General features: G+C 42.4%; 1 protein-coding gene across 6 annotated transcripts in view; it reads left to right on the forward strand.

Moving 5' to 3' along the window:
• Nucleotides 1–12,271, forward strand: part of TIAM1 (TIAM Rac1 associated GEF 1) — a 379,913-nt gene that overhangs the window by 274,769 nt on the left and 92,873 nt on the right. For all 6 annotated transcript variants that reach the window (XM_041735233.1, XM_041735234.1, XM_041735232.1 and 3 more), the window contains one exon: nucleotides 10,880–11,104. In XM_041735233.1, coding sequence (XP_041591167.1) covers nucleotides 10,880–11,104 — 225 coding nt within the window. The remainder of the gene's footprint in view (nucleotides 1–10,879; nucleotides 11,105–12,271) is intronic.

Below are 12,271 nucleotides of genomic sequence, written 5' to 3' on the forward strand. Positions count from 1 at the left end.
TCCCTGATTGGAAAGAACATCGTATGCAATGCTACATCTAAAGAAGTGTAGAAGGGATTCCTGGGTGGCTCAGCTGCTGAGCGTCTGCCTTTGGCTCAGAGCCTGATCCTGGATTCCCAGGATTGAGTCCCACATCGGGCTCCTTGTATGGAGCCTGCTTCTCCTCCCTCTGCCTGTGTCTCTGTCCCTCTCTCTGTCTCTCTCATGAATAAATAAATAAATCTTTAAAAGAAAAAAAAAAAAGAAGTGTAGAAAATATCTCTAAGGAGGTCACTGCCTTTCCATAGTAAGTTTTCTTATCATTTTGTCACTTGTATGAGGGTATATAGCATGCATATTAAAAAGAGACTAGTGGGAAAAGAATAGTATTTACACCATTATGATGAATTAGGGATTAGATGTAATTATCTAAGTCAGATGTCGTATAGTTAGCAAATGCTCATTAAATGTTACAGTTCTCATTTTAATTATAAAGAAAAAGTGACTAGCCCCCTGTACTCCTCTTAAATAAGTATCTTTACAGAAGTTGAGTGTGGTTTCTCTGTGAAGAGGCTAAGGCTTTGAGTTTTATGAGGCTCTTAGGCTCAGGACAGTTATCTTGAAGCACCACATCTGGTTCTTTGTGGACCTGATGAAGGTCATTGGTACACATGCCCTGAACCAGGGCAGCCAGATGAGGGAAAAATCTGGAACTCATCTTTCACAAGGAGGCATCAAGTGGACTTGGTAGAAGAGACTCCAGAGGAGGTTTAGTGTCTTGGACTTGAGTAGATTAAAGTCTATCCTTGCTCTCATGGTGGGCACTATCTCTGCAAAGCCCCTGACAGCTGGTCAGCCTTCTCACTGCATGATCACCTCCCTCCCTGGGAAGCTTCCAGCTCCTCAACCATCTGCTTTTGCTGGTTAGCTCCAAGATTTATCAAGTTTTTTGTTGTGTTACATTTTTTCTGGTGACTTTGGTCATATCCCTTTGTTCCCATATGTTTTCTGAGTCTAAAGCAAGTCTTCTTTCTTAAAACCTTTTAAATGCTTGAAAACAGCTCTGATCAGCTTCCTGCCATGTATCCTGTTTAGGCTTCCCTATTTAAGGTTTCTGAGCCATTCTCTCTACAATTCAGTTCTTCTCCTTGATGTTCCTCCTGGTAAATAGTTCTGGAACCCAGCACCCTGTCCCCCATGAAGTTAGTCCTGTGCAGCCTGCCTGCAGTGTGGTTCCTGCTCTTCTAATTTTTTTTCACAATGCTAGTGTCAATTCCTTAATTTATTAGGAACCACACCAAGCTATTGACTCATACTAAGCTTGTGGTTTATCAGACCCACAGCATTAACTCTTACAAGATCTCTTCCATCTTATTTTAATAGAAGTTTGAAGAACACAAAATGCAGAAGTGAAATTTACTTCTTTGAAATTTTATGTTTGTGGTTTCTGTCCTTCTAATGAACTTGTCAAAATCTTCTTGGATCCTAATTTAATCTTCCCTCTTAACTTCACACTCTCTGCAATTAAGACAAACTGGATGTTTGGTCTTTGTTCTCTCTGTTGGTTTAAATGTTGCCTTAGTCTGTGGCAAAGTCCTGTTTTCCCACCATCATGGATCATCTTCCTGCCTCTAGCCAGCCACTTTGGAAATACTTATCTTTGGTTTTGGCATGGATTAGTTGTCAAGAAGGGTGAACTCCTAAGATGTAGGAAGCTCCAGGCAAAATTTTTTTATCTGTGTAAAAAATTTGACTCACCTTAGATCCACTTTATCAACACCATTCTGGTGGCTCACCTCATGCAATCTAGTGAAAGAAATACCGGCTAGGCTAGTGGGAACCACCTCTAGGCATAGGCTCATGTCCAGGAGCTCCTCAGCATATCTTATTGATACCACATATGGGATATAGGGTCAGAGAGCTCCGTGAAGGAGAGGAAGTGTACTGGAGGGAAAGGGAGTGTTCTTTCTGGACCCTGTCCTTTTTCTGGAACCAGAAGGGGTCTTTTCAAATATGGAGCCCCATTTGCTTAGCTCTTAGGAGAATGTGGATGGAATGTATAGATATTGAAGTACAAAATGAATACACAGGGCTAGTAATCATTTACAACACATGACCTATCATTAGTGTATTAAGAGATCTCCGTACATATGTTAAAAGTATAGTGCAGAGATATAATAGTGGCTAAGCTAGATTTTAGCATATAACCTGTATATTATTATGTATTTACAAATAATATGTTACTAACAGTATTCAATTTCCATTTTACATTTTTTTAAATTTGTTTTTTTTTTAAATTTTTATTTATTTATGATAGTCACACACAGAGAGAGAGAGAGAGAGGCAGAGACACAGGCAGAGGGAGAAGCAGGCTCCATGCACCAGGAGCCCGACGTGGGACTCGATCCCGAGTCTCCAGGATCGCGCCCTGGGCCAAAGGCAGGCGCCAAACCGTTGCACCACCCAGGGATCCCCATTTTTTTAAATTTGTACAAAGTCAGTGTGAGCACATAGTTTTAAAGAATTCAATTAACCTTAAAAGACTTTAAGTGAAGTTCTCTTCTCATTCTTCCTATGCCTCTTCCTCCATCCTTGGTCCCCCAGAACAACTGTGCTCAACTGTTTTGGCAAGTTTTTTTGTTTGGTTGGGTTTTTTTTTTCTTGTATTTACCCTCACTTTTCATTAACATACAGTATTTCTCAATTGAGTTTAGATATTAACTACTGACTTTTCTGTGATGGTAGATATTTATTTAGTTGTATTATATATGAATTCTCCTTTTCTTATATTCCTATATAGTTATATGAACATTTAAGATTAAATCAATAGTCTCGATTACACTGTTAGGATGTTCTATACTGCTATGACCATAAAAATAATATTAACTGCTGGGCTAAATAGCGTATCATTTTATTTCCTTCTTGAACAACTTTTTGTTTTTTTTTCTGCAGTTAATGCCTGCCTCTTTTTTCTGCTCCATTTACTTATTTTTAGGCTTACTTAGTAGCAGTATTTTCTAAATCTCCAATTTATCACCTAGTCATTTAGTACTATTTTGTTCTCTGAGACTGCCTTTCCCTGGCCCTTTATCTTTCTGCTCCAATCTGCTCTCTAGGCCTCAGGCATAACAGTTACTTCACTTTAACAGGCTTTCCCTTCATTACCCTAGTTAGATTCTTGGATTGCAAGTCTTTCTTTTTTCTCTTTCATATTCATGAAAACAAACAAGCAAACAGACAAACATGTAATAACTTCCTATAAAGTGGTTCATATTTGAAAATGTCTTCATTCTACCTTTTACTTGAATAATCTTTGAGTAATTTGGAATTTTGGTTTCAAATTATTTCCCCTTTGTTCACTTATGTTCTGATACCATTCTCATTTCTGATTATCTTGTGTGTGCTTTATTTTCTCTTTTGAAGCTGTAGAATAATTTTCTATAACCAGGGTTCTGATTTCTCAAAGTGATTTGCCTTCTGTTGAGATTTTAATTTTAGCTATTTTTTAATTCCTAAAAGCTTTTCCTTTCTCTCTCTCCCTCCTCCTCTTTCTACCTTTCATTCCCTCTCTTTTCTCCCTGTCCCTTCCTCCCTCCCTTTCTATTTCTGTCTCCTTCTTTTCCTCCCTCTCTCCTTCTATCCCTTTTCATTCTTCCCTCTTTTCTCTCTCATTGTACCTTTTTCATTGTAACCTGTGCTTTTGTTTATTGTTTATAGCTTTAGATCCTTTTGTGCCTCTGTCTCTGAGGATGTTACTGGGTTTTCTGGAAACTTTTGTGCTTCAGACATTCTCTTTCTTCGCGATGCATTTTCTTCTGTGTGCTCTGGTCTCTGCCTTTCATGCTAGAGGCTTTCATCAAATGTGTGGTGGCCCTTGATTCCCTTGATTATCTGATCATATTTAAATGTGAGATACCAAAAAAGTGCTTGGATATTGTTCATGCCATCTACTGGGGGTTTTTACAGCATGAACAGATGGTAAGACCTTTTTGTTGAGGGTGTCCATTTGACAATATTTGTTGGTCTTTTCTGTGGGGCTACTCAGCTTTGCCAGAGATGAATCCTGCCATTGCCATTTACTGGGCAGGCTTCCATTTATTCCTCTGTTTGCAGCAAATGATTCCTCTTTTTGTTCCTGTCTTCCTAAAATCCGGAGCCTCTCTTCTTCAAAGAATTTACCTTGGGTGTGTGAGGGAGGTAGGGAGGTGTTGGAGGGAGCCATGCCCAGTTGTATGACTTTTTCCAGCAAATGAGAAGAGACCCATAGTAAGTTTTCTTTATGGCTATTAAAAATGATAGCTTACTGGGACAGCTGGCTGGCTCAGTTGATAAGACCATGTGACTCTTGATCCTGGGGTTGTGAGTTTGAGTCCCACATTTGGTGTAGAGATTTTTATTACTTAAAAATTTTTTTAAATGACAGCTTACTTAAGCCTTGTATAAATAAAATTTTAAAAAACAAGGGAAAAAAAGACTTTCAGAATTCACACAGGAACTTCATTTGCAACTAATCTCTTAAAAACATAAAACTTTTTCCCCTTTTTTTATTGTTCTTTTTAAATGGAAAAAAGTTCAATCTACTTTATAATTATTCTTGTGCTTCTATAAACTCAAATTATCTGAAATTTTAGTTTCCTAGATCTGGCATATATTCCCTAGTATTTCTCTCGTTTAAAATGAATTTCCCTTTTCCTGCCACTCACGTAAACCATTGATTATCTGAAATCACTGAGTATCCTCCATTCAGTTGGATAATTGAAGCTAGATCTATTTAAATACATAATGAAGCCCCGAGCTTCATCTTAACTCTGCACTCAAAGGGGCTCTTATGCAAAATGCATTTTTTGCTGATTATATTCCTCTGTTGGCAAGAACTTTGCTTATTCCCTTCACTGAACTTTATACAGTATTTATAGCATCTCCAGAAGGCAAAAGGAAGAACCACAAAATTCAGTCTTGATACCTGTCTGATGCTGTTTGTTTAATGGAAGCAGATTAGTGTGGAAGTCATGACCATTTGGGTGGAGGGAGTCGTCGTCTCTCCTTCCTGTCCTTTTGACCACTGGATTCTGACAGAGAGCCCTTTAGTAGACCTTATGTCCCTAATTAAACTTGCCTGGTTCAAGACAGTAATGCAAAGGTAGTGGCTCTGAAAAGCTTTTTCTAGCATGTCAGAATTTAAATCCTGGAGAGTCCACGCTGGGAGACATTCTATCAAGTTAGTGGTTTGCTGTGACCAGCTCTGAATTGTTAAGCCTGTAAACTGCCATGAACTATTAAGAGTTTTTCTACTTAACTCACTGTTGACAGCAGTCAGGGTAGACTTGGCCCACCCTCTCATCGACACATAGCTCTGGGTATGCCACCAGGAATGGACAAGTCCTTTCAAAAAGCTCATTTAGTGAATTGTGCTTCTTAGAAATAGATTTGGCCTAATGATAGAGAAAGGCAGAGACCGCTGTGTTGTTGAGACAGGACAGCAGGAGCAAAAGTTCCCTCTAATGGAACTGCCTTCAGCCACCAACAGGCTCCAGCAAAGCTTAGAAGCTTGAGGCATGCTTAATGGTTAAAATGACTGATGGAAAAAAAAAAAAAATGACTGATGGATAAATTTTTCATCAAGCCTGTAATCAGACTTTTCTATCTCTCTCTAGGTTGTGGGGCTTGGTGCTTTTATTTATTTTTAAAAATTTTAATTGTAGTAAAGTACACATGACATACCATTTTAACTATTTATAAGTGCCCGGTTCAGTGGCATCACCACAGTCCATCTCCAGGACTCTTCATCTTGCAAACTTGAAACTCTGAACACTAACTCTCATTGCTGTCTTCCCCTAACCTCTGGCAACCCCCATCTTTCTTTCTTTAAATAAATAAATTTCAGGATAGCTGCTCTGCCAAAATTAAATGTACATCTTCCAAAGAATGTTTAACTTCATGGACTAGTATCAATCTTTCTTTCTACTTTTTTTTTTTTTTTATCTTGCCCCCACATGAGGCTCAAACTTACAACCCCAGGATCAAAAATTGCATGCTCCACCAACTGAGCCAGCCAGGTGCTTTCTTTCCATTTCTTAACTGGAATGTAAATATAAATTCTCTGGCATCAGAATGGAGGGTGTTCTCTGAGTTTGGCAGAGACCCTCAAAGGTGGAAGGAAGAAGGGATCCTGCTTTCAATAAGTAAAGAGAGGAAGAGGCTGTCGTTGTGTAGAACCTGTCAGATTATGGCTCTTCTTGGAGATTGAAAGTGTGTTATATTGACGCTTTTAAAAACATTGAAATGGGATTCTTACAGGGTGGTGAGATTACCCTGTAGGAAGGAGCAGCCCTCATATCTCCATGGCTTAAGATACCTTTTCATTCCTGCCACATGTCTGATGGGCACTGGCTGTGAAGCTGTGTTTGTCCCAGACACTCGGGGACCCAGACTGACAGAAGGTTCATCTTGACACATTTTCCACGACTGTAAGCAAAGGGACAGGAATGGGCATGAATTAGGCTTTTGTTTTATAATGATGCATGTCACTTCTCTCCAAATTCATTGGCCAAAGCGAAGTGACATGGCCACACCTAACTTTAACAGGAGCAGGAAAGTTCCATCCTCCTGTGTCCCTGGGGAGAACACAAAAGAGTCCATGTACAACAGGAATGACACCACAGGGGCCCAGGCCTTGGGGTAATTGATGAGGACTAGGGGTTCAGGAGCAGCATGGCATATTTAACAAAATGATTTTAAGCACAGGATTGGTAATGATCCAGGTTTATACTAAAGTGCTGTGTTATCCCTGCCTTTTTCTGGGCTTTGGTCTCTCCATTCATACAATGCACCTGGGCCCCTTCTAGATGAACATTTTTATTTAAAATTTTAAATTCCTAACTTAAATTAGCAGAGCCCATATCAGGGAGTTTAAGATCTTACCATTAATTCCTCAGATCTGATATCAGGCGTGTAGGGATTTCCTTTCCTTACCCCATGCCTTGGGGCAGGAGAGACCTGGGAGCAGGGGGTTCTGACTGAGGCAGGCGAGGGTGGGCCAGGAGCAGCCACGGGGGAATGGATGCTGACTTCGCACCAGGTATCGACCTGCCAGGTGTCTTCATAGGAGACGTACCTACCCTCTCCTCCTCAGTGGCATGTGCCACCTCTGCATGGATTCCATCTGAGACGCTCCCAACAGCGTCCTTTTGAAATAGGTGGAAACACCAGCTCCCCTAAAGTCTAAAAGCTCCTATTTCCACTGAGCTGCACATACAAAGAAAAAGCATGTTTCAGCCCCTGGAAGCAGCTATTTCTCAGATGCCGCCTGCCACTGCACACTTCAGAGATGTGGCCCCGTGAAAGGGTCATGCTGTTTGGAATGTCCATCGCAATCTTCTAGGGACAACTTTTAAGGAAAAAACGGAATCTGAAGTATATTATTTTTAGGATAGTCACAGAAAAATGATACAGAAATTTGGGGTGCTGTATCTTAGAAGGTTTGTTTTTTAAAGTATAACATCTACACAGGAAAGTATACATTTTGATGGTGTTTCAAAAAGCTTGTACGCCCACATCATACGTGCATGTAACCAGCACCCAGACCAAGGAGCTGAACGTAGCCAGCACCCCAGGGACCCTGCTCGTGGTTCCTTCCAGCTGCTCCCCTCTCCTCCACTCCCACCAAAGAGCTCCTCTTCTGACTTCTCACAGTGTTTATTTGTGTTGCTGGGTTTGTACTGTATGCACGTAGGATCTTAGTCTATATTCTTGTAGGTCTGGCTGCTTGTCCTCACTGTTACGTGTATGATTGATTCACGTTGCAGCATCCATTCTCCTTGCTGTGTGGTATTTCATTGTGTGACGATACCACACGTTATTTATCCATTCTGTTGTTGACAGGTGTTTAGATGGTTTCCAGTTTTGCCCGTTGCAAATTGTGCTGCTGTAAACATTCTGGTGTATTTGTTTTGGTGAGCATATGACTGCATTTTTGTTGAGGATATACCCAGGAGTGCATTTTGGGGGGTCACAGGGCGTGCATGTGTTCAGCTTTTTTAAGGTAGTGTCAAGCAGTGTTCCAAAGCACAGATACCACTTTATTCTCCAGCCAGCAGCCAGCAGTGCATGGGAATTCTGATTGCTTCATATCTTCACCATTACTTGGTATTTTCTTCCTGAAAGTTTTTATTTTTTAAAGATTCTATTTATTTATTTGAGAGAGAGAGAGAGAGAGCAGGGGGAGGGGCAGAGGAAGAGGGAGAAAGGAACAGACTCCCTGCTGAGCAGGGAGCCTGCTGCCCAACTCAATCCTGAGGTTCTGGGATCATCCCCTGAGCCAAGGGCAGAAGTTCAACCAAGTGAGCCACCCAGGTGTCCCCTGGAATCTTTTCTTTTAGAAAAGAATCCTTGCTAGATTGCTTTTCCGTCTGAATTAATTCATACCTCCCTCGCTCACTCCCTCCCTCTCTCCCTCGATAGATGATAGATAGATAGATAGATAGATAGATAGATAGATAGATAGAGGAAAAATAACTCCACTTAGTAAAATACCCACTGATATTGAAGCACCAAGAGACTCCAAGGTCAAACACTGTACCCCAGGGGTGCTTGGGTAGCTCAGTCAGTTAATATTCTGCCTTCGGCTCAGGTCCTGATCTTGGGGTCCTGGGATCGAGTCCTGCATTGGGCTCCCAACTCATCCAGGAGTCTGCTTCTCCCTTTGCCCTCCCCTCCTGCTCGTGATCTCTCTTTCTCTCTCATTGTCTTTCTCTCTCAAATAAATAAATAAAATCTTAAAAAAAAAAAAAACACGCACACAAAAAAAGCAACAAAACCACGCCATACCCTGTACTAGGCAGGAGCAAGCCTGATGCATTTATCACGTGTGGGAGGACCCAAGACTGTATTTTCTTCCAATTACTTGAACGTGATATTTAAAGATAAAAGATCGTGACTGTCTAAGAGGAGACGCGTATTAACAATTTGAAGCGAAGTTAAGCGTTAAAGGTGAGCCTCCTATACAGACCTGGGCATCCCTACAAGTATTTACCTTGGATTTCCAGTGTCACTATCTCCTCTTCTCCCCTTCAGTTTTCACAAAATGATCTCATTTGCTGCTTCTCTGTGAGAATGTCTAGCTTAATGAGGCCTTTATAAAGACGCAGGCACATAGTTTGCTGTAAAGGTAACAACTGCCAGATTGTTTAGGTTTGCCCAATGTGTCCGGGCTCTGTTGGCTGACACCATGTGGCAGTTTCCTTTGTGAGATTCCAAACTGCAGAAATCATGTGGACACCTGGGGTGGTCTTGGTTGCCAGGGTGCAGAGGACCAGGCGGATTGGGACCAGTTATTGGAATATTATTCACAGACCATCACTCAAATGAGTTTGGAAACTAAGAAGATGCATCCGAGAGAGGAAAAAAAAAATCACTGTTTTGTGCATGAAAATGATGTTGGCTGTTAACTTCAGTACTGCAGTGGCTGAATAGACCTTTTTTTCTTCAGTGAGCTAATTTCTGAGTGTTTATCAAACCTCTCTGGGCTTAAGGGAATACCCGGAAAATTCTAGCATGTCCTCACTTATAAATACTCATTGACTAGAGTTCCTAAAGTATTAGTAATGGTGTGTTACTGCAAATGAGCTGCCTCCCCCAAACACACTCTCTGACTTTTGCCTTTCGGAGCACCTTGAGCCACCTTGAGGTTGCTTTTCTGTTGCTAGGGGTGGCCATTGTCTTTAAAATGGCCTGGCCATTCCCCACTGCTGCGTGACCCCACTTCCTCGATACTCCCATGTGTCCCTGAACATAATACTGGTCCTGGCTGCCTTGAGTTTCTTCCACAACCAGAATTGTGTCATTGCTGCTTGACTCTGGCATAGATCCTCGGGATTTGGGTCGCAGCAGTTCACCGGGGGCGGGGCTGTTACGTCTTCCTTGGCTGGTAACATCGCTTGGCCTCATTCTCACCTTGGAACTGACCAACCTTCTCTGAAAACTGACCTTTGTTTCAGAGCAACCCTCATAACTAGAAACTAAGCTCTCTGTATAGGATTATCACATATACAAGTGTCTTCATCTGGACTGCTATTAATATAAATGCATAAATAAATAAATAGATGGGTGGCTTATAAAGGATAGACCTTTATTTCTCACATTCTGGAGGCTGGAAGTCTCCAGCCTAACGTTCAGAGTGGCAGCATGGTTGAGTTCTGGGCAGGCCTGCCCCCCTGATTCATAAACTGTGGCTTCTCGCTGTGTCCTCACTTGGCAGAAGGGGACTAGTTAGGTCTCTGGCCTCTTCTTCTAGGAGCACTAATCTCCAGCGTGAAGGCTCCACCCTCACGACCTCATCACCTTCTCAAAGGCCTCATCCACTAAGACCATCACACCGGGGGTTAGGATTGCGACATTTGAATTTGGGGGAGACACAAACATCCATTCCGTCACAAGTTGAGTTCAGTTCATACCCTGAGGGAGCAGACACGGAGACTTCATTCCAGACAGCTCTTGGAGGCCGGGGGTTGGTGGATGTGGTGTCTGACCTAAGACCAACATGTAAATTTCTCTGCAAGGGGCACCTGGGTGGCTCATGGTTGAGCGTCTGCCTTTGGGCTCATGTCCCAATCCCGGGGTCCTGGGATCCAGTCCTGCATCGTGCTCCCTGCAGGGAGCCTGCTTCTCCCTCTGCCTGTGTCTCTGCCTCTCTCTCTGTGTATCTCCTGAATAAATGCATAAAATCTTTAAAGAAAAAATTTCTCTGCACAAGGAGGTCAGGAAGGTTGTTAGCCTGACCCACAGGCTATACACACCTGTCACCTTGACTCCCGGCTACTGCTCCTCTGGAGATGCACTGGTTCACTGCTGATCACTTAAGAGTCGGCTGTTTCTTCTCGCACCCCCCTGCCCCCCCTTACAGACCACCAGCCAGACGGAGCTGGAGAACTGGATCACCGCCATCCATTCTGCTTGCGCAGCTGCCGTCGCGAGACACCACCACAAGGAAGACACGCTCCGGCTCCTGAAGTCCGAAATCAAAAAACTGGAACAGAAGATTGATATGGACGAAAAGATGAAGAAAATGGGCGAAATGCAGCTGTCTTCAGTCACCGATTCAAAGAAGAAGAAAACTATATTAGATCAGGTAATCGTTCTTCTGCGCTTAGACCTGGGCGGGATCCTTAGGTGCTGAGTTCCTCCGCTCCTTGGAATCACAGAGCATCGTCGGTTATGTGGTTCTGTCGTTGTCAGCCTGTCATCCAGGCTGCTGAATTCTTTATTGTGACTGTCAGTTTTCCTCTCCCATCGTTCACAGCCGATTGTTAGGAGCAGAAGGGCACAAATATTACATTGAATGAGAGACAGAAATCTAATAGAGGAGCCTCCCCACTCCCACCGGTGGCATATTCTAGGGCATCCGTGAAATTGCCAAGTCTGCAATTTGCCTTCCGCACCTTCTCTCGTTGACGCGGAGCTCGGCTGTGGCAGGGATGCATTCTTGACCTCAGTAAATTTAGAAAAGCTAGAGTCTCTTCTTAAAAATGCGTATGTGGTTGCAGTCAGTGAGCCTAAGTATAAGGAAAGATTTCGCGAGGTGACCGAGGACGTGTTTGCCTTCGATTCTCTTGTTTCAAAGTCACCCATAGCTATCTAGTCATGCTTTGAAACGTTGTCTTAACGTTTAGGACATAATTATGTGAGTAAGTGAATTTAAATCATTCAACAGTTGATGGCTTGGGCCAGCATGTGGTTTCCCATGGTTCTTGCCTTCTGTTCCCTGACACTGTGTTTATTGTCACGGAGGCGAAATTCACGTAGCATAAAATGAACCGTTGCAAAGCCTGCAGTTCAGCAGCATTGCGTGAACTCATAATATTGAGCAACGAGTTCCCTGTCCAGTTCCCAAACATCATCCTCCACCCCAAAGGGAGACCCCGTACCTGTTAAATTGCTCCCTTCCAATCCTGGCATTCGGCCTCGATGGATTCACCAATTTTGGATGTTTTATGTAAGTGCAATTACGTAATGTATGACCTTTTGTGTCTGAATTCTTTCCCTTTGCGTCATGTTTTGGGATTGATCCACATTGTGGTGTGTATCAGTACTTCACTCTCCTTTATGGCCATTATTCCATTGAATGAACACACCATGGTATGATGATCCATTTGTCCATTGATGAACATTTGGGCCATTTCCACTTTTTGGCCATTGCGAATAGTGCTAGAAACATGCATACACCAACACTACATTTTAAGTGAAAGCAAAAGGTAGGTGTGAGCTGATAGTCGCTGTCCATATCATCATTAACATC

The sequence above is a fragment of the Vulpes lagopus genome, chromosome 20 (genome assembly GCF_018345385.1).
Source record: "Vulpes lagopus strain Blue_001 chromosome 20, ASM1834538v1, whole genome shotgun sequence".
Taxonomy (NCBI): Eukaryota; Metazoa; Chordata; class Mammalia; order Carnivora; family Canidae; genus Vulpes; species Vulpes lagopus.